Source organism: Salmo salar, chromosome ssa20, assembly GCF_905237065.1.
Source record: "Salmo salar chromosome ssa20, Ssal_v3.1, whole genome shotgun sequence".
Taxonomy (NCBI): Eukaryota; Metazoa; Chordata; class Actinopteri; order Salmoniformes; family Salmonidae; genus Salmo; species Salmo salar.
In genome coordinates this window covers 10,567,471-10,590,769 of record NC_059461.1, presented here as the reverse complement: position 1 = coordinate 10,590,769, position 23,299 = coordinate 10,567,471, and the positions used below count along the sequence as shown (strand labels likewise).

Sequence of the window (23,299 nt, the reverse complement as noted above, 5' to 3'; positions counted from 1 at the left end):
ATTCAATTTTCTCAAACAATCAACTATTTTACCCCATTTTAAAGATAAGACTCTCGTTAATCTAACCACATTGTCCGATTTCAAAAAGGCTTTACAGCGAAAGCAAAACATTAGTTTATGTCAGGAGAGTACCCAGCCAAAAATAGTCACACAGCCATTTTCAAAGCAAGCATATATGTCGCAAAAACCCAAACCACAGCTAAATGCAGCGCTAACCTTTGATGATCTTCATCAGATGACACTCCTAGGACATTATGTTATACAATATATGCATGTTTTGTTCAATCAAGTTCATATTTATATCAAAAACCAGCCTTTTACATTAGCATGTGATGTTCAGAACTAACATACCCACCGAAAACTTCCTGTGAATTTACTAAATTACTCATGATAAACGTTGACAAAATACATAACAATTATTTTAAGAATTATAGATACAGAACTCCTTTATGCAATCGCTACGTCCGATTTTAAAATAGCTTTTCGGCGAAAGCACATTTTGCAATATTCTGAGTACATAGCTCGGCCATCAAGGCTAGCTATTCAGACCCGCCAACGTCGGGGCAGCCTAAACTCAGAATTACTATTAGAAAAATTGGATTACCTTTGCTGTTCTTCGTCAGAATGCACTCCCAGGACATATACTTCAACAACAAATGTTTTGGTTCCAAATAATCCATAGTTATATCCAAATACCTCCGTTTTGTTCATGCGTTCAGGTCACTATCCAAAGGGTAATGCGCATTTCGTGACCAAAAAATTCTAAATATTCCATTACCGTACTTAGAAGTATGTCAAACGCTGTTTAAAATCAATTTTTATGCTATTTTTCTCATAAAATAGCGATAATATTCTAACCGGGCAACGTTGTATTCATTCAAAGAGAAAGAAAACATGGCGAGTTCTCGTGACTGCGCATCTCCAGTCTCACTGTCCCCAGGCTGACCACTTACAAACTCTGCTCCTATACTTTGCCCAGAGACAGCAGACACCCCAATGGAAGCCTTAGAAAGTGTCACGTAACAGCTCAGATGCTGTAATTTTGATAGAGATGCAACAGAAGGACAACAAATTGTCAGACAGGGCACTTCCTGCATGGAATCTTCTCAGGTTTTTGCCTGCCATATGAGTTCTGTTATACTCACAGACACCATTCAAACAGTTAGAAACTTTAGAGTGTTTTCTATCCAAATCTACTAATTATATGCATATTCTAGTTTCTGGGCAGGAGTAGTAACCAGATTAAAATCGGGTACGTTTTTTATCCGGCCGTGAAAATACTGCCCCCTATCCCAAAGAAGTTATCTAAATTCAATGATCAGTGATTGTCACGATCGTCATAAAGGTCGGACCAAGGTGCAGCGTGTGTTGAGTTCCACATCTTTATTAGTAGTGACTTCTCCATCGCCTCCCTGACGGTCTCTGGCTCATCCCTCTGCTCAGCCGCTAGCTCCATGTGCCCCCCCCAAAAAAAAGAATCTTGGGGTTTCTGTGGCAGCGGACTGGTGACCTGCTCTTCCAAACGCCTGCGCTGCAGCATACTCCTAGCCAAAACCTCTCCCTGGTATCCCATTCGGGCTCTGGCACTCTCCACTGCTCAGCCGTCCGCCCCATGTGACCCCCCCAAAAGAATCTTGGTGTTTCTGTGGCCGCGGTCCCCGGCGTCGTCGCTGTCCCCCTATGCTCCTTGGCGACTCCCGCCAAGGAAGGTTCTCGTGTCCGACCAGGATCTCCTCCCATGTCCAACTCACTTCTTCCTCCAATGCACGCTGCTTGGTCCATTTGTGGTGGGATATTCTGTCACGATTGTCATAAAGGTGGGACCAAGGCGCAGCGTGTGTTGGGTTCCATATCTTTATTAGTAGTGAAACTTCCAGAAAAACAATAAACCAACAACGAAATGTGAAAGCAGTGGTGCAATATGCACAACACAAAAACAATATCCCACAAAGCAGGTGGGAACAGGGACCCTTAAGCATGATCCCCAATTAGAGACAAAAAAAACCATCAGCTGCCTCTAATTGGGAACCATACTAAGAGCACCAACATAGAAATGGAAAGACTAGAATACACCCTAGTCACGCCCTGACCTACAACACCATAGAGAACCAAGGGCTCTCTATGGTCAGGGCGTGACAGTGATGTATTTTTGTGTGAAATAGAAACCAGCACTGGAGCACCTCACACCATTGCTACGAACAATGACATAGTTTATTTTACTATGTCATATTCTCCCTTGTATGTACAAGTGATCTAATGTGTGGATACACTGTAGGTTGGACATAAAAAAAAAAATGAAAGGTTAGCTGGAATCCTGGAACAACCTAAAACCAATATCTGATCAAATTATTTGATTCAGCTGATATGTTCGACAGGGAGAGGCTCATACTGACAGATCCCATGGAAATTGTAACAAACATACCTTCATCACAGTACAATCCAGCATAGCTTGGGAGGCAAACACAGGTGATGGAATTCCGGCCGTCAATGCAGGTACCTCCATTGCGACAGGGGTTGGATTGACATTCATCAATGTCTGAAAATAATTTTGAAATAACATGGGTAGATTACACTGCATAGGAAAACAAAAAGAATGGGGGGGGGGGGCAAATCATATTTCTGAAGAACTCTATGAATTCAAATATTATGCAGATCCTACCATTTGTCAAATTTTGGCACATGGCTAATGCACCCAACCCTACACCAGTAAGCCACCAAAATGTGTCTTCTTTAAAATTCATTTCATTAGCATATTGAGAACTGATCATCACACTCTAAAACGCTTAGTCCACCACTGACTAAAAAAGATTCTTGGCATACCTGTTTCACAACGATCTCCACTGTAGCCAGGGGCACAGCTGCAAGATTGGTAACTTCCGCTTCTGTAGCAAGAGCCCCCATTCAGACAAATGTTCTCAGCACAGGAGTGGATGCCTGTGGTTTAGATTAGAAGTAAAACGAGAAAAACAAACATTCAATTGATTTCACATTCTAGAAAAGACAAATGTTAAATGACAAACGTTAAAAAGTATAATATGATGATATTATTTCCATAACACACAATAGCATTGTATTATTGACAACCATTTTTTAAATGACATACCTGCAATCTCAACTGTCTCACCAACAGTCATGTGGCCCAAATCCATTCTAGTCTCAGCTGAAGTGATAGTTTCCACTACCTTGATGGGGGGTTCACCCTCAACTAATGTAGGTCCTGATACATTATCATAGTCCACACTTTCCTCCTCCTCAGACACAGATGAAGGAGTGCTTTGGATCATAGAGACGGATTCTGTCTGGCTCTGTGTTTCAGCTGGCGATACAGTTGTGTACTCTGGCATTTCCCACATTGGCATCTTAGTGGCAGGAGTAACAACTTCAGAAGCCGTCTTTCCTTCGGGACTGCTCTCAGAACCCGCTGACTCAATTTCAGCCCTTGGATGCGTGAGAGAGGGTGAACCAGTGATGGCGGTTGCAAGTTCTGTCTGAGTAACAGAGAGGGATGGGGTGGTCTCCTCTGTTGTGTCACTCTCTGGCTTCATAGTGGAAACTATGGTCACCTTTTTCTCCAAGCTGCTTCCTGAGCTGCTTTCTGAGCTGGAGGAGGCCAATACTGACTGAGTCACAGATGGGTTTGACTCTTCCTCTGAGCTGCTCGATGAACTGCTCTCTGAACTTGATGATGCACTCTCAATCTTCTGAGTCTTTGTTGGGACAGTGCTGAGCATGGTTGCTTCTACCTCAGGTGTTGTGGTGGTTTCAATGAGGGAAGGTTTAGACTCAACCTGTAAGGGCTCTGTAATACTTTCATAGTCCACTTCTTCATCAATGTCTATCATTGGTGTTCTATACACTTTAGTTTCTAACACTTTCTCAGTTAGAAGAGAGACAATGGCAGGAAAGGCTGTTACTTTGACCTCAGCCTCTTGTTCGGAGCTGCCCTCTGCACTAGGAGAAGCATCCTCTGTTGTAGGTACCTGGCTTGAAGCTTCAACTTGTTCTTCTTCCTCTGATGTAGATAGTACAGCATCAGTCTTCGCTGGAGAGGCAGTGGAGACTAAATTTGACTCTGAGCTCTGTGCGGGTGTTGTTATAGAGTCAACAGACTGGCTTGGATCTTCCTCAGGCAGCATGGGACTGGTTGTGGGCATTGCCGTTTCCTCAGAAAATATGTCAGGTTGGGAACGATGGGTAAATGCGATCTCAGACAGGGCCTCTTGGAGCAAAGCCTCAGGTGTTGTCAGGTCTGGTTTGGGGGAAAATGTTGTGACAAACTGGATCATCACATTGGCCTCCGTTGTCACCTTAGTGGAATGGACAGAGACAATTGGAGGGGCTGTACTAGCCAGGAGAGGAGCTTCTGTGGCAAAACCGTCTGTGGTGAAACCCTCACTTGTCTGGTCCCCTGAGCTCTTGTCATCTGTAGAAGGTAAGATGGAGCTGGTTTCAGTATCATCAATAACTGATGGTTTGTCAGAGCCTGCTGGTCTCTCTGTTTGCTCAGTGACTTCACTCTCTTCTGCTGTTACAGTTTCCTGTGAAGATGTTGTAGCTTTCTCAGTGCTATACAGAGAATAAACTGTAGTAGTTGGTGAGTCTTTGGTAAACATATGAGGTGTCTGGTCACCTGAGCTCTCATCATCTGTATCAGGTAGGACTGAGCTCACAGTGCTTTCCATTGAACTGGAAACACCCGATGGCTGTTCCATGCTTGTTGATTCCATCTGTTTTGTTTCTTCACAATCAGCAGTTATTTCAGCAGAGGCGAGGTTACTCATTGAGTCGGTATTCTCTGTGCTGTACAGAGAAGACACTTTTGTAGTTGCCATCTTTTCACTATCTGCTTTTGTGGCCATTACGTGTGGCATTGCTGTGGTTGTTACTTGTTCAGTGGCAGACTCTTTGGTAGACATATCAGGGGTTTGATCACCTGAACTATTTTTGTCTGTAGAGGAGAGGACTGGGCTTGTCTCTGTCTCATCAATAACAGGAGTAGATGATGGCTGTTTTGAGCCTGATGGCCTCTCTGTTTCTTCTGTGACTTCAGTCTCTGCTGTTACAGTTGCATGTGAAGATACAGTAGGTTTCCCAGTGCTATACAGAGATGAAGCTAACGTTGTGACAGACTTTTTGGTAAACATATCAGGAGACTGGTCATCTGAACTCTCCTCATCTGTATCAGGTAGGACTGAGTTCACAGTGCTTTTCATTGAACTGGGAATGTCTGATGGTTGTTCTGTGCTGGTTGATTCCGTCTGTTCTGTTTCTTCAATATCACCAGTTATTTTAGCATATTCAGAGACTGGTGATGTGGATGTCTGCAATGGCTTGGCTGTGCTACTGTGCAAATGAGCTTCTGTTTCAAGAGACTCCTGGGTGGTCATTGGAGTTGTCTCATCTACAAAACTATCTTCATCTGTAGAACCTGTTTCTGTGTCATCAACACTTGGAGTAAAAGACTCCTCAGAGTCGGATGGTTTTTCGGTATGATCAATAGCAGCACTCGCTTCTGGTGATTTTGTTGTTGTCATTACATGTAGGACTGGGCTCGTCTCTGCCTCATCAATAACAGGAGTAACTGCTGGTCCCTCGGTTTGGTCTGTGCCTTCAGTCTCTGTTGTTCCAGATTCCTGTAATAATGTTGTTAGTTTCTCTGTGCTAAACAGAGAAAAAACTGTAGTTGTTGTAGTTGCATACTCTTTGGTAAACATAGCAGGTGTCTGATCACCTGAGATCTCTTCATCGATGGAGGTGAGGACTGAACTTGTGTCAGGGGCAGTGCTGACAGCTGTAGGTTCTCCCTCTGGTTTTGTGGTTGTTTGAAGAGCAGGTTCAGATTCAACCTGTGACAGATCTGGAATATTTTCATAGTCCGCCTCTTCCTCAATGTCTGGCAAAGCAGATGTGACCGCAGCGGAAGGAGGTGTACTGTACACTGCAGTGGCAATGTCCGTGACTAGAGAAGTAACAATATACCCGGTCGCTTCTTCCTTTATAGAGATACTGGTGGGAGTGCAAGTCCTGTTGACCTCACTGTCTTGTTCTGAGCTGACGTCTATATCAGTAGAAACTCTCTCTGTTGTAAGTCCCTGGCTTGAAGATTCAACTTCTGATTTAAATGGTATTGCTGTAGAAGCTGTGGCAACAAAAGGTGATTCTGAGCCCTGTGCAGGTGTGGTTACAGTGTCAATGGAGTCCCTTGAATCTACCTCAAGCAACATGGGACTCGTGGTGTCCTCTGCAGTTTTTTCAGATGAGAGGTCAGTGAGAGGATGTTGGGTAAATGCAATCTCAGACCTGGCCTGATGGAAAGATTTCCCAGGCTTTGTCATGTCCACCTCGGGGACAAAGGTTGTGACAAACTGGACCACCACATCAGGCATTACAGATGGCTCAACAGTGGAATGGACAGACAAACTCAGCTGGGAGTAATCTTTCTCTGTGTTCTCAGTGCTAAACAGAGACAACACTGTGGTAGATGTAGTCTTTTCACTCTCTGCTATTGCTTTTTCAGGTGACATTGTTGTGGCTGTTACCTGCTCCATTTTGACAGTACTGTCAAATGGAGAAACTGTGGAAGTTGCAGACTCTTTGGCAAATATATCAGGGGTCAGCTCACCTGAGCTCTCTTCACGCACGGAGGTTATTTCTGAAATGGACACAACTGATGGTTTCTCTGTGCTATATAGAGAAGACGCTGAAGTTGTAGCAGTCCTTGCAGTCTCATCTGTTACAGTTTCATGTGACATTGTTGTTACTTGTAATGCTTTCTCAGTGCTAAACAGAGAAGAAGCTGTAGCTGTAGCAGTCTTTTCACTCTCTGCTGTTGCAGTTTCCTGTGACGCGGTGGTAGGTTTCTTAGTGCTATCCAGAGAAGAACCTGAAGTTACAGAGTCTTTGGTAAACATATCAGGGGCCTGGTCACCAGAGCTTTCTTCATCTGTGGAGGTTAAATCGGAAATGGAAGCTACTGATGATTTATCTGTGCTATACAGAGAGGATGTGGTTTCAGAGGGTTTGGGTGTCCAAGTTGTCATTTCCTCCCCAGAGATGCCCTCCTCTGAGAATGAAGGTACTGGAGTTGTAACCTCTGTCACTTCACCCTTCTTAGTAGCTGTTGAGCTCGTGTCTGGGGTGGGAGTTGTGGTTTGGTAGGTCTCCACTACAGAGGCGGAGGTTCCAGAGCCTTCAAAGTCGTCATCTCCTGAAAACTCATCAACAGGCAGAGGACTGGTTGATTTCACAGTCTCTCTATCTTCCTCAGTGGACACTGACATCTGTTGTGTAGCAACAGCAGACACCACGGTGGCTTGCATGGAACTAGATAAAGTTGTTGTGTTCTCCACTTCAGAATGCTCATCAGATGGGCCTTCTCCTGCAGATGCAATAGTAGTAGGAGAAGGGGTGGTTGATAATTCCATCTCATCTGTCAGGAATTCATCATCCTCACTGCTAACTGTGGTCTGTGTGCTTGCATCTATGGGTTGAGTTGATGCATGGGATGATACAGGGGCAGAAGGAGTAGTCTCTGTATTGGACTCCTCTTCAGTGACACCATCTCTGGACAACTCATTAACAAATATATATGGTGTGGTGAAGGCCGTCTGAGAGCTGGACTCTGTGAAAACAGTTTTGGCTTGAGTGGTTTGAGCTACAGTGGACATGACCTCTGAATCTTCAACTTTTGTAGAGCTGCTTGTCGTCTCAGCACTTGCCTCTGCAGATATATTTACGGAGGTGACTGAAGGGATTTGTGATGTAGCCAGACTCGGTGGGTCAATTGTGGAAGACAAGTAGTAATCGGTCCCAGACCCTTCAGGTTCCTCTGTCATTGCAATTGAGGAGTGTGATGTCATGGTAAGGGCTGTGACTCCCCCTGCTTCCTCAGCAAAGATGGTGGGGTGGAATTGTGAGGAGGGGTCCACCATTGTCACAGTATCAGCGTCAATTATTGTGTCATCTTTAGCGATAATCTCAGGGGTTGTGGTCATGCTGTCCACAACAGTGGAGAACAGTTCGTCCTCATCTTTGGCCTCTTCTGTAAATATGATAACTGGGCTTTTCGATGGTTTTGTACCATGCAGCACCATGGTGGGGGTCTGGTTAGTTTTGGTTTGGCTGCTGGTTGAGGTGATGATCATAACCTGCTGGTCAGTAACACCCTGATAGATAATAGAGGGGATGGCAGTGGATATGGCTGACTGTGAACCAAAAGTCACTGTTGTATGGTCTCTAACAGTTGTGTGGTCCCTTGCTACAGTGTGGTCTCCAGTGGTTAAATGATCACTCATTGTATGGACTCTCATAGTTGTACGATCACTCACAGTAACAGTAACAGGGGGCTGTGTAGCCTCAGGAAAGATGGTGGTTTCTGTGTCTGGGCTGATTTGACCTTCGTCATCTGGGCCTGGTGTGCTTGACACAATGGATTCAGTTTGGCCTGTTGCCTCGCTGAATGTGTCTCTCTCAGTTGATGGTTGTTGTTTGGTTGTGAATACCATCCGTTTTGTTATGACATCGACACCGGTTGTCTTGGGAGTGGTGTAGTCAGAGTGAGGTAATATGGAAGTCTGAGAAGCTTGCATTATTGTTGACATTGGTGTGGTCATTACTTGTTCTGTTTTGACAGTACTGTCAAGAGAGGACAATGTTGCTGTGACAGACTCTTTGGTAAACATATCATGGGTCTGATCACCTGAGCTTTCTTCATCTGTAGAGGAGACTACTAAGCTTGTCTCTGTGCTAGGGAAAACTCTGAATATGGTAGCTTCTCCCTCAGGTTTTGTGGTAGTTTGAACAGGTGAAGGTAAATTGTCCACCATTTCATCAATATCTGGCAAAGTGGATGGTGTGAAAGTGACGGTAGTAACAAGTTGTTCTGAGCCTGATGTTTTCTCTGTAACTTCGCTCTCTCCTGTGGTCATTACAAATGGCAGTGCTGTGGTTGTCACTTGTTCTGCTTTGACAGTGCTGTACAATGAAGTAACAGTTGCAGTGACAGACTCTTGCGTAAACATATCAAGGGTAAGGTCACCAGAGCTCTCTTCATCCTTGGAGGTTAAATCTGAAATGGAATCAACTGATGTTTTTTCAGTGCTACACAGAGAAGAAGGTAAAGTTGGAGCAGATCCTGCAGTCTCAGCTGTTGTTTCATGTGATGCTGTGGTCAGTATTTGTGTTGGCTTGTCAGTGCTGAACATTGAAGTTGCTGTAGCTCTAGTAGTCTTTTCACTCTCTTCTGTTGCAGTTTCCTGTGACGCGGTGGTAGGTTTCTTAGTGCTATCCAGAGAAGAAGCTGTAGTTACATTGTCTTTGGTAAACATATCAGGGGTCTGTTCACCAGAGCTTTCTTCATCTGTGGAGGTTAAATCTGAAATGGAAGCAGTTGATGGTTTATCTGTGCTGTATAGAGAAGAAACAGAAGTTGTAGCAGTCCTTGCAGTATCATATATTGCAATTTTATGTGACTTTATTGTCAATACTTTTCCTGGTTGCTCAGTGCTGAACAGAGAAGAAACTCTAGTCATGGATGTGACATGTTCTGTTTTGTCTGTGCTGTATACAGAATACACTTTTGCAGTGACAGACTCTTTGGTAAACATATCCGGAGTCTGGTCACCAGAGCTTTCTTTGTCTGTGAGTGTTACGTCTGAAATGGAAGCAACTGATGGTTTATCTGTCACATCACTTTCCAGGGCCTGAGCTTTGCTAGAAGTAACCTCAAGCTCAACATCTGTTTCTTGGATTGTTTCAATGCTGAAAGAAAATGTGTTAAAATCCTTCTTTGCTGTTGCTGTACTAGACAGGGCAGGAGAAGTTGTGCTTGCAGGTTGCTGAGTAGACACGTCAGAGATGTCTTCACCTGAACTCTCGTCAGCCTCAGCTGTAGAGTCTATTGTCAAGTCCCCACTACCCTGCTCTGTGAAAGAGGCTGTGGAAGCCTCTGTTGTTTTATCTGTGCTTGACATGAAAGGAGATTGGATTAATGTGGATTTCTGGGACTGTGTGAACTCTGTTGAAGATTCAACACAAGGTGTTTCAGATGTGCTTTCAGTCTCTCTGATTTCAGTCCCATTGGTTGCAACAGTGAACTGGTTCTGTGGTTCAGTGGTGGTCTGCACTTGTGCCTCCTCACCTGACCCTTCTGCTTGGATTTTCTCCATGGCATCATCTGTTGGTGAGACTTCAGAGACCTCCATGTCTACATAAATGAAGGAAGTGACAAAGGGTTTTGATGTGCTTGCTAGTCCACTTGTTTGGTCCACATAAAGCTCCAGAGTTTCAATGTCTGCAGTGGGAGTGTATAAGGGTGTTTCATCTATTTCTTCTGTGGGTGTGATGACTGTTCCTACAGTTGTGCTTTGGAAGGGATCACTGCTGATTATTGGGGAGGAAGATTTGGTCATCACAGCTTCTGACCCGAGTGATGTTGCTGTAGCAAATTCCTTGTTAAACATATCAGGTTTCAGGTCGCCAGAGCTCTCTTCATCTGTGAATGTGACCACTGAGGCCGCCACATGTGAGTCAGAGCCAGCTGAATGTCCCTCGGTGCCTGTTAGTTCTTCTGTCTGTTCAACCTCCTTGGTTCCATCAGTTACCTCTGTGCTTACTGATTTTGTAACCATTGAGTCTGTTGAAGATGATGTATGCATTGGGGCTGTTGTAACAGCAGATGTGTCATCACCTGAACTCTCATCCTCTTTGCCCTCACTTTCTGAAATAGAGGGTTCTGTTAAGTCTCCACTTCCCTGCTCAGACAATGAAGCAGTGGCTGATTCTATTGTCTCAGCTGTGCTAGTGGAGACAGGATATTGGGTTGACATAGATGCTTGGCTGATCTGTGTTGACCGTGTTGAGGATGCAAAACTTGGAGCATCAGATGTACTCTCTGTCTCGTTGATTTCTGTCTCATCTGTGGCTACAGTGAACTGGTCCTGTGGATTATTGGAGGTCTCCACTGGTACCTCCTCACCTGAACCCTCTGTCTGAGTTGTCTCTTGGTCATCCTCTGTAGTTGAGATTCCAGATCTCTCCATGTCTATGGGTGTAGAGGTGCTGTGAGTAACCTGTGTTGAGGCCCCGGTTTGTACTGTCACCTGTCCAGTTGATGTATGAGGAGTGGTATAACTACTGACAAACTCAATTATCGTAGCTTGCACCTTGCTAAACATATCAGGGGTCTGGTCACCAGAACTGTCTTCTTCTGTACGGGTCACGATTGAACTTGATATCACTGTTGGTCTTGATGTAGTGTACGCACTAACTGACTCTGATGGGAATGCAGTTGTTGCAACAGATTCCTTGGTGAAAATCTCAGTTGTTGCACCACTTGAGATTATATCCTCTTCTGAAGTGAGGACGGCTATTGTCTCTGTTTCATCAATAATGAGAGCAGCTGATGACATTTCTGAGCCTGTTGGTTCTTCTGGCTGTTGTGTTCCAACTGTACTATACACTGGAAGAAGAGGTGTTGCATCTGACTTTGTAGTAAACATATCAGGAGTCTGAACTCCTGAGATCTCTTCTGGGATGGTACTCTCAACATGAGCAATGGTATCTGTGCTATGTAGAGAAGAAACTGTAGTAGCAGTAGCAATCATTTTACATTCTGCTGTTGCAGTTTCCTGTGATGCTGAAGTCATTACATGTCCTGGTTTCTCAGTGCTGAAGAAAGAAGTTGCAGATGTCTTTTCAATCTCTGCTGATGCAGTTCCCTTTGACGCTGTTGTAGGTTTCTCAGTGCTATACAGGGAAGAAGCTGCAACGATTGTAATCTTTGAAGTCTCAGCTGTTGCAGTTTCAAGTGATACTGTTGTCACTACTTGTCCTGGTTTCTCAGTGACGAACAGAGAAGTTGCTGTAGTTGTAGCAGTCTTTTCACTCTCTGCTGATGCAGTTCCCTGTGACGCTGTGGTAGGTTTCTCAGTGCTAAACAGAGAAGAAGCTGTGATGATTGTATTCTTTGAAGTCTCAGAGGTTGCAGTTTCATGTAATGCTGTAGTTACTAATTTTCCTGGTTTCTCAGTGCTGAATAGAGAGGACACTGTGGTGGTTGCAGTGTCTTTGGTAAAAATATCAGGATTCTGGTCACCTGAGCTCTCTTCGTCTTTGGAAATGAGGACTGAACTTGTGTTATCAGAAACAGGATAAACTGGAAGTTTTTCTGTGACTGTACTTTCTGCAATTCTTTCTGTGCTGTACTGAGAAGTTGCTGTGGTTGTAGTTTTTTCTGATATTGTTGAAGGTTTCTCAGTGTTATACAGAAAAGAAGTTACAGAGATTGTAATATTTGAAATCTCAGCTGTTGCAGTTTCATTTGATACTGAAGTCGTTACATGTCCTGGTTTCTCAGTGCTGAACAGAGAATAAACTGTGGTGTCTTTGGTAAACATACCAGGTGTCTGATCACCTGAGCTCTCTTCTATAGAGGTGAGGACTGAACTTGTAACAGGGGCGGTGCTGATGGTTGTAGGTTCTCCCTCAGGTTTTGTGGTTGTTTGAACAGCGGAAGGTATAGATTCAAGAAGTGAAAGCTCTTCACTAGTGTCATAGTCCACCACTTCAATAATATCTGGCAACGTCGATGATGTGACAGTAATGGAAACTAAACTTGTTGCTTCTGTTCTGTACAAAAAAGACACAGGTGTCACGGAAGAAGTCTTTGTAAAAATCTCACTTGTTTGGTCACCTGAACTCTCTTCATCTGTAGTGGTATATGAGGAAGTTGTTTCTGTGCCATCAGAAACAGAAGTAACTGAAGGTTTATCTGTGGCTGTACTTTCTGCAGTTTTCTCTGTGCTGTAGAGAGATGTTGCTTTAGATGTAGTGGTCTTTCCACTCTCTGATGTTGCAGTTGCTTGTGACATTGTTGTAGGTTTCTCAGCGCTATAGAAAGAATATGCTGCAGATATTGTCATCTTTGATGTCTCAGCTGTTGCAGTTTCATGTGACAATGTAATCCCTACATGCCCTAGTTTCTCTGTACTGAACAGAGATAATACTTTGGTGGTTGCAGTGTCTTTGGTAAACATATCAAGGATTGAGCTTGACTCTGTGTCATCAATAATGGGAACACCTGATATCCTTCCTGTTTCTTTGGTTGGTTCAGATTCTGTTATCTCAGTTAATACTTCCTGTGATATGTCAATCACTGTAGCTGATGTCCCCATCGGTTCCCAAGTCTGATCTATGAATGTAACTACGGGACTCATAGATGATTCTTGGGATGATTCAACTGTTGCAGATTCATATGACGCTGTAGTCCCTACAAGCCCTAGTTTTTCTGTACTGAATAGAGAGGACACTGTGGTAGTTGCAGTGTCTTTGGTAAACATATCAGGGGTCTGATCACCTGAGCTCTCCCCATCTGTAATGGTAAGTACTGATGCAATTGTCTGAACATCAGCACTCTCCTCACCAGTAGAGAAGATGACTGAGCTTGTCTCTGTGTAACTAGTAACATGGGTACCTGAAGGTTTTTCTGTGTTTGTGTGCCTCTCTGTGACTTCTGTGACATTCTCCACTGTTGCAGTCTCATGTGTCATTGTTGTTTTCTTTGTGCTATACACAGAACTAATTGTAGTAGTAGCAGTCTTAGTGTCAGCTGTTGCAGTTTCATGTGATGCTGTAGTCACGGCATGTTTTGGTTTCTCAGTGGTAAACAGAGAATATGCTGTGGTTGTTGTAGTTAGAGAGTCTGTGGTATCACTTGTCTGGTCACCTGAGCTCTCTACAAATGTAGAAGAGATAACTGTGCTCATCACTGCATCATCAATGATAGGTGTAACTGATGGTTTCTCAGTCTGATCTGTAACTTCACTTTCTCCTTTTGTGATCGTTACATCTGGCATTGCAGTGGTTGTCATTTGCTCTGCTTTGACTGTGCTATAAACAGAAGAAACAGTTGCAATGACAGGCTCTTTGGTAAACATATCAGAGGGCTGATCACCTGAGCTCTTTTCATCTGTTGCAGAGAGGATTGAGCTGGTCTCTGTATCAGTAGCAGAAGTTTCTGTGGCTTTACTCTCCTCTGTTTCATGTGACGTTGGAGATATTACATCTTTTGGTTTCTCAGTGCTCAACAGATAGGAGACTGTGCTGGTTGGAGTGTGTTTGGTAGACATATCAGGCATCTGGTCACCCAAGCTCTCTTCATCTGTAGAAGAGAGGACTGAGCTTGTCTCTGTTTCATCAATTATGTGGACAGTGGAGGGCTTTTCTGTGACTGATGTGTCTTCATTTGCAGCATTTCCGACTGTAATATCAACAGGTTGCTTAGTGGTAGTCATCTCAATCTCCTTTTTGATTGAGCTGAACAATGTAGGGCCACTTGTGGCTGTAGGCTCGGTGGGGAACATATCAGGAGTCTGATCACCTGAGCTCTCTTCGTCTGTGGAATCAAGGACTGAGCTTTTCTCTGTAACATGAAAAGATGAAGGTTTTTCTGAGCCTACCAGTTTCTCAGTCTGCTCTGTGACTGCACTCTCTGCAGTTTTATGTGACACTGTTGTAGTAATTACTGGTTTATCAGGGCTAAACAGAGAAGACAGTGCGTCAGTTGCAGTGTCTTCGGTGAAAACCTCACTTGCCTGGTCACCCGAGGTCACCTCGTCTGTAGAGGATAAGGTTGAGCTTATATCTGTTACCTCAGTATCCATTGCAGCACCACTAGAAAAAGCTGTGCTGATAGTTACAGAAGGTGAGACTGTTGATGATACATCAAACATTTCACTGGGTTCAATCCTTGATGATACTGTTGATCTATCATCCTCCTTTCTGCCCGTGCTAAACATAGGAAATGCTGTTGTCACAGGAGACTCCTTATTGGACATCTGAGTTGTCTTTTCTCCAGAACTATCTTCATCTTTGGTTGTGCTAGTCTCTGTGTCATCAATAACAGGAGTAGCTGATGGTTTCTCTGTTTGCTCTGTAGCCTCACTGGTTGCTGTTGAGGTTGTGGTCACATCCTCTTCTGTTTTGACTATACTATAAAGAGGAGAGAGATGTGTTTCCGTAGCTATGCTAGTAGACATATCAGGATCACCTGAACTTTCCTCCTGCATAAGATTTAGGGTAAGTGAAGGTTTACCTTTGCTTATGGTGTCTTCTAGTTTAGGTACCTCACTTGTCACAATTGTGCCCTGTGTGGTGTATCGGCTAACTAAGTTTAAGTGAGATGCCATGGTTGTCTTAACCATCTGAATAGTACTATATATTGGAGAGACAGTTGTTGCAGGAGATTCTTTGGTTGGCATTGGAGATGTCACTGGACTCTTAGAACTGTCTTTATCTGTGGAAGTGGAGACTGAGCTTGTCTCAGTCTCATCAATGATAGTAACAACTGATGGTTTTTCTGTGCTTCTTGTGCCTTTGGTGAATGCTGTTACCTCTCTTTCCATTGTTTCTCGTTGTGTAGTTTCTGCTGAACTTGTTCTTGGTGATGTTTTTGTGGATCCTAACAAAATCTGTTCTGTGCTGGATAATGGAGAGCTGGTCGTGAACATTTCAAGTGTTTGGTCTCCTGAACTCTCCTCCCCTGGTACAGAAATGACATGTGTTGCAGTAGTGTATTTCACTGTGGGAGACACTGAAGGCAGGCTAATCGTTGTTCCCTCTTGCTGGCTTGTCAAAGATTCAGCTGTGGTAGAGATCATTGAAGGTGATTCCGTGCTGCCTGCCTCTTTGGATTGCATCACCTCAGTCTTGATTGTTTCTACTAAATGTGCCTGGACACTTGTCATTGAGGGAGGCAGAGCGATGCTAGCTGGTTCCTGAGGAGTGTGTGTGGCCTGTGCTGATCCTTTCTCCTCGCCTGAGGTGGTGCCCTCAATGTCACTTATGGTCACTGGCACTGATACATCTTCAACATCTCCAGAAGAGGGTGTAGAGACAGACAGCAGAGGGGTTTGAATGGAGATTTCAAAATCTGGAAGAGCAGAGGTGCTCTTTGTTACGTCTGCAGTGTCAGTGTCATCAGTGGCCACGTGTATTTCTTTTGTAGGAGAAACAGAGGGACTCTTCCCCTTCTGGCTGAGTCACCTCAGCATGCCTGTCATCATCTTGGGGCTGTGTCCCTGACCCCTCCACCTCTTTGCCATACACAGAGGTGCTGATTTGTTGGCTTCCCTCAGGAGCCTTGGGTGCATACGCTGTTTGGCTTTGGGTTTGTTCTGAAGTTTTGCTCACTGCTGTGCCAGATGGTGAAACAGTGGACACTGCTTCAGTGGATGCAGTTATGACGTCACTTGGTCCCCCTGTGGTCTCTGAAACAGATGATAGACCCTCAGCTCTTTGCTCCGTTTTGGATGGAGTGGTTGCCACCGTTGTTGTGACAGGTGCAGAGGTTGCAGTCACATCTGTTTGCACAGCACGGCCTTGTGTGGTTCCCTCAACCTGCTCTGGGCTTGTGGTAGGAGTTGACTCCACATGAACCACCTCAGGCCCATAGTCATGAAAAAAATGATCCAGAGTGGACATCGACAAAGGCAGTGGGGTACGTGAGAATGGGTCCCCCGTGGACTCCAAAGAGGTCTCCTCATGATCAGGCTTATCTGGTATAGTATCAGGTGTCTCTATCAGAGAGTAATCAAACACAGTGGGGGTCACCTCCTCCTCACTGCCCCCCAGCGCAGTCACATTCTCCTCAAACTGGTCACCTCTTCCTCTCCCTGCTTCCTCCTCTACCTGTCTTCTCTCTTGCTCCAGGGTCACCTCGTGTTTGCCATTGATGAAGAACAGCGTTGGAGTCATGGTGACGGCAGCAGAGGAGAAGAAGTCAGGTTCTCCACTGCCCGGGATAGGTTCACCGTCCACCAGGGAGGGTGTGGCCCGGTCAGGAACAACAGGAATGACAGGGAACTGACCCAGGTCAGGCACCTCTGAGAACACAGGGAACTGACTCAGAGTGTCTAAAATCGGCAGAGTCATATCCACTGAAAAGAGAGAGGAAAATGGAGAGAAAAGTTGAGAGAGTGTTTGAAATACATGACAATGACACTATGATGAGCAATAGTGTGGCTAGCATTAGTTAATGCATTCGTTTACTCCTATTTACTAAATGAAAGTGATTGATACTGTGCACAAAATTAAGAAATGTGACATTTTTCTTTAACTTTGATTTGATTTCTTCCCTCATTCTCAACTATTTAAACACTCGGAGCGCTCAAATTCCATAACTACTGGAATGGCAATGACGGTCAATCTGACCGTTGATGTGTAAATATTACATAATAAATAAATGATTGCTGAATTAATGGATTTATTCTGTTACAAATGGTGATAAGAAACCTTAGGACACCAAATGTAAATTGCAATCAGTCAGAAAATATATTAATTGATGCAGAAGAGCATAGACTGTAAATACTCAATTAAGACGATAGTGTATTTTCTGACTGTAAGAAAACAGTTGCCTACCGAGCTGGCCTGTCTTAACTACACCTAAACTATATTGAAACTAATTTCACACATATAATAATAGATGTGGCTTAATAAAGCCAGTATTAAATTCACAATAGTCTGATGGGTGACAATAGTATAAATTGTCAAATAGAGAATGAAGAGACCGATGACCAGTGCAGCTTGCATTGAGAAAAAAAGGGAACAGAGATTATAAATAGCACTTCTTCCATAATCATCCTACAGAGGTCCATGCAGGTCAGACATGTTGATTGCTATACGCTTGCAGAAAGAGCATATTCCAAGATTTATAATGACGTTTTTTATGTAAAAAAAAATTGACAGATTAACTGATCGTCTCCGTTTCAATATATCACTTTTTCCTAGAATAACTGTGGCTCCTTTGAATGTTTGTCATCTGAGTAAACTACTGGTGACAATCAGTAATAGCCATTTGGGAAGAAATATCCTTTCCATTTTCTTCTGTTACATTCCATTATATTCTTACTGTAAAATATATGTGTGTTGACTGTGTTAGGGCAGGGCCTGTGATGTCTGCTAAATGATCAAGATGATTTCATTGGCATGGAGCAGCCATAGATTGGCATGACGCAGCCATAGCCTTGGCTACTAAGCACATATAAATACTACTCAATGTGCTATTCTGTTCTTTTGAAATAAATTGACTTGTATCATGTTTTTTATGACCTTCCTAAACAAAATATGAATGGATTTCTTTGTGATTGTGTATATTAACACTAGAAAGTCAGAGAGCATCATCATGATTTAAAACTAATTTAAATGTTTAATATAGCATGGATTATCTAAAGATTAATACATTTGATTTTGTGAGATGACATTCCTGCGATTACATGAATTGAAAAGCATTTTCCCAACCTCCACAGTTCTTCTGTCAGCGTTCAATGCCCTGAAGCTGTATTTAGTGGTAATTCAAATAAAACAATCCCATGTTTGTCCTACCTCCTGCAGTTTAATTAACTCTAGTCAGCTCAATGCTTTACAAAAACAATGAACCTGCATTCCTGTATGATAACATAGGCCTAGGGCATAACTGGGGGGTGGGGGGTAAAAAAGTGGCTAAATTCTGCACTAAGTAGAGCTCAACATCTTATCCCTGTTATGTGGATATGACTTAATGATTTTAGATGGTCACAGCATCTTCATGACCAAGACAGCACGAGAGGACTAGTGAATTTAATTGTCCAAGTAGAAAGTGTCTTACAATAAAGGTCAGCCTACAAATAATCAAAACATGAATCTTTGTTTTATGATTTAGACTTTTCCTAATCTTGAAAAATGTTGCCAATTTAACAGTGACACTAGATCTTCGTGGAACATCGCTGGCTGTTCTGGGTTTAGTGTTGCTTCACAGGTCTTATAAAAACTCTGTATTTCTGGTGGCCTGCCTTGGTTTGGAAAGCACACTGAGTGACATGCTTCACAAATTAACGTGATGTCATCTGGCCAACCTCACATTGTTTGGCACTGATGCTTCAATCAGGCTCTTACGGGGAGCATTATTAATCCATATACACTGAGTGTACAAATCATTAGGAACACCTAATGATTTGCTCTTTTAATGACAGACTGACCAGGTGAATCCAGGTGAAAGTGATGATCCCTTATTGATTTCACTTGTTAAATCCCCTTTCATTAGTGTAGATGAAGGGGGGGGAGACAAGAAGGATTTTTAAGCCTTGAGACAATTGAGACATGGATTGTGGATGTGAACCATTCAGAGGGTGAATGGGCAAGACAAAAGATTTAAGTGCCTTTGAACGGGGTATGGTAGTAGGTGTCAGGTGCACCGATTTGAGTGTGTCAAAAACTACAATCCTGCTGGGTTTTTCATGCTCAACAGTTTCCCGTAATTATCAAGAATGATCCACAACCCAAAGGACATCCAGGCAACTTGACACAACTGTAGGAAGTATTGGAGTCAACATGGGCCAGCATCCCTCTGGAGTGCTTTCGAGACCTTGTAGAGTCCATGGCCCTATGAAGTGAGGTTGTTCTGAGGGCAAAAGGGGGTGCAACTTAATTATAGGTAGGTGTTCCTAATGTTTTGAACACTGATTGTATACGGAGCATTGGGAAAGTATTCAGACACCTTCCATTTTTACACATTTTGTTATGTTACAGCCTTATTCTAAAATCGATTAAATGACAAAAAAAATCCTCACACACAATACCCCATAATGACAAAGCGAAAACAGTCTTTTACACATCTTTGCGAAAATAAATACTCAGACCCTTTGCTATGAGACTCGAAATTGAGCTCAGGTGCACTCTGTTTCCATTGATCATCCTAGAGATGTTCCTACAACTTGATTGGAGTCCACCTGTGGAAAAATCTATTGATTGGACATGATTTGGAAAGGAACACACCTGTCTATATAAGGTCTCACAGTTGACAATGCATGTCAGAGCAAAAACCAAGCCACAAGGTCGAAGGAATTGTCCGTAGAGCTCCGAGACAGAACTGTGTCGAGGCACAGATTTGGGGAAGGGTACCAAAAAATGTCTGCAGCATTGAAGGTCCCCAAGAAAACAGTGGCCTCCATCATTCTTAAATGGAAGAAGTTTGGAACCACCAATACCATTTCTAGAGCTGGCCGCCCGGCGTAACTGAGCAATTGGGGGAGATGGGCCTTGGTCAGGGAGCTCCAGAGTTCCTCTGTGGAGATGGGAGAACCTTCCAGAAGGACAACCATCTCTGCAGCACTCCACCATTCAGGCCTTTATGGTACAGTGGCCAGACGGAATGACACCCCACTTGGAGTTTGCCAAAAGGCACCTAAAGGACTCTTAGACCATGAGAAACAAGATTCTCTGGTCTGATGAAACCAAGATTGAACTCTTTGGCCTGAATGCCAAGCGTCATGTTTGGAGGAAACCTGGTACCATCCCTACGGTGAAGCATGGTGGTGGCAGCATCATGAACGGAGCAAAGTACAGAGAGATCCTTGATGAAAACCTGCTCCAGAGCACTCAAGACCTCAGACTGAGGTGAAGGTTCACCTTCCAACAGGACAACGACCCTAAGCACAAAGCCAAGACAATCCAGGAGTGGTTTCGGGACAAGTCTCTTAATGTCTTTGAGTGGCCGAGCCAGAGCCCGGACTTGAACCCAATCGAACATCTCTGGAGAGACCTGAAAATAGCTGTGCATTAACGCTCCCCATCCATCCTGACAGAGCTTGGGAGGATCTGCAGAGGTGTGCCAAGCTTGTAGCGTCATACCCAAGCTGACTCGAGGTTGTAACCGCTGCCGAAGGTGATTCAACAAAGTACACTGAGTAAAGTGTCTGAATTCTTATGTAAATGTGATATTTCAGTTTTTTTTATACTTTTGCAAAAATGTATAAAAAACAGTTTTTGCTTTGTCTTTATGGGGTAGTGTGTAGATTGATGAGGGGGAAAAAAAACAATTAAAATCATTTTAGAATAAGGCTATAACGTAGCAAAATGTGGAAAAAAATCAAGGGGTCTGAATACTTTCCGAATGTGCTGTATGCTCGGTGTAACACTGACCTTATTAAGCCCCTGCCCTTTGGGCTGAAGGTCCCTCTCAGACCCCAAGTCAGCTTAGGCCCTGAGCAAAGATAGACATCCTGTTCCTGCCCTGAGCAGATCCACTGGTTGTCAGTGTCTCCCCGGAGAGGAACGTGAGCAACATCCGTAGATCGGCCCACACAACTGCCTAAAGCCTTTGGAAAAGAAGTGCTCACGTGTCCCCTCGAGGCGCACACTCCCGTTTTTTTTTCTTCTTCTCCAAAATTTTTAACAAACTTTTTGTGCTTCACTCCCTGATCTGACAACACTAAAACTAGCTATAAAGCAGGTGGCAAATGGCTTAACACAGAGCAGTGTTGTGGTCTCTCTGTTATAGTGAACAGCTCTGCATTCTTTGGCTTGTGACTTGCAATCCAACCAACGCCAGTGTAGGGGATAATGGTTATTCATTCACTATTCACTCCTCCTCCATCCATCTCTCTCTCCCCCATCTGAAAAGTGGAGTTTCCCACAAGCTGTGGCTCAGCTAGATTAGTGGCTGGGAGAGAGAACACCTGCAGGAGTCTGACACCTGTTTAAGGCCAGTGGAGCCTGGGAACACAAGAGAGCAATAACCCAACCCCTCACACACACACACACACACACACACACACACACACACACACACACACACACACACACACACACACACACACACAACCCCCCTATTTAATCACCGCACCTTACCTCACTCGACAGCCCCAACTCACAACCACTCCCCTCCCCTTTCTGCTCCCCACTACCACAATTGCCATGGCTCCCCGTTTCCCTCCTGTCCCTTCCAGCCTCAGTTGCTCAGTGGCCGGTGCCCAAGCTCCTGGTGCCGTATTACGAATCTGTTCAAATAAAACCAGACGCCCACATAAACGCAGGCCAGCGGTGGCTCTGGAGGAAGAGCAGTGCTCCATGCTGAGGACAGGCACAAACGCTCTGTTGTGTGCAAATCATGAACTCAGCAACACAACTCACCAGCCCCACAGGGCCTTGTGTATCTCATTACTGCAATTCAATGGGCAGGTAGATAATGTGGTTGCTTTGAAGGAATCATTTTGTACTGGACAGCACATAATAAGGTTGGACCACACACTAAAACTTGAAGATCAAATTATAAGTGGACAAATACCAATGTGCGCTTATGGGATCTGTTTGTTCTTTCTGATCTGGGAGATGTGAATGATTATTCTAACTTCTCAAGCCCTTTGTTTACTATGACTCCAGTGAGTGCACAAAACAATATCTTTCAGAGGCCAATTTCCATAAACCAGGGGTTTCTTCTGTGAATGTCCTGGTTGCACCAAACAATACGGCACTAAAACACCCACTCTCTAGTCAGGTCACCACAACACCAGCTTGTTAGCTGTCCTTACAGAGCAACTAACTTTCACAGTCCCGTGTCAGAATTAGACATTCATCCATGGTTCTCAAATTTAAAAGTTGTTGCAAACATCAAATTGTTTAATGTTAAGTTCGGCATTAACTCTAAAATCTTAAGGTTAGGCATTAACTCCGAATGGTTAAGGTAAGAGTTAAGCTTTGGGATACACTTAAAACAAAAATCTCAAACAAACTTCCTATCGCTGGATTCAAACATGCAACCTTTGGCACCTGAGGCAGATGTTCATCCACATTTCTCAGACATCAAATGTCGAACCTTTGGAATCAGAGGCAGATGCTTACGCCCATCCGCCATCCCTGTCCACAGTGCCCTAACAAAACTGAATCCTACTTGAAGGTAACAGCACTCACTGTTGCCCCTAGTGGCCAGTTTCCACATCATCTCCCGACGCCCTCAGATATGGATGGATGTCGAATACTGACTTGTATCACAGGTGGCCTGGCTGCACAGAGAGGGGAGACTTTGCCTTAAATGTTTATCATAGTACAAATGTGTACGAGTACACACAGCAGTGTTCGAGAATATTGAACCGTTGGCTTGCACACTTTTCAAATTCTCAGCGCAGCTCAAGCAATTTCTCCAACTGTCAACATGTTCAAATAAATAGAAGACGTGTACCGGAGCGGCGTTGGTTGGGAATTGTGGGGAGGTGCGTCTTCGGGTGTGCATCAGACTATTGAGTCTCAGCATCTGTGGACTATGCTTTACGCTTTAGTGGTGACATCACCCCTGAGTTGGTGTTCAGGCTGCAGTGTGATGACAGGCATCTGTGCTTAGACAGGTAGGCTGCCAAGCCTCCTCCTTTGCTGCCAGGCTGGCAGAGGGAGTTACACACACACACACACACACACACACACACACACACACACACACACACACACACACACACACACACACACACACACACACACACACACACACACACACACA

The 23,299-nt window shown here is 44.0% G+C and overlaps 1 protein-coding gene across 1 annotated transcript in view; it reads right to left on the bottom strand.

Annotated features, from left to right (window-relative positions):
- Nucleotides 1-23,299, bottom strand: part of LOC106580143 (versican core protein) — a 59,754-nt gene that overhangs the window by 11,548 nt on the left and 24,907 nt on the right. Inside the window, exons 6-9 of the mRNA XM_045704210.1 lie at nt 15,978-16,934; nt 3,104-14,614; nt 2,821-2,934; nt 2,423-2,536 (exon numbers count right to left, since the gene is read on the bottom strand). Coding sequence (XP_045560166.1) covers nt 2,423-2,536; nt 2,821-2,934; nt 3,104-14,614; nt 15,978-16,934 — 12,696 coding nt within the window. The remainder of the gene's footprint in view (nt 1-2,422; nt 2,537-2,820; nt 2,935-3,103; nt 14,615-15,977; nt 16,935-23,299) is intronic.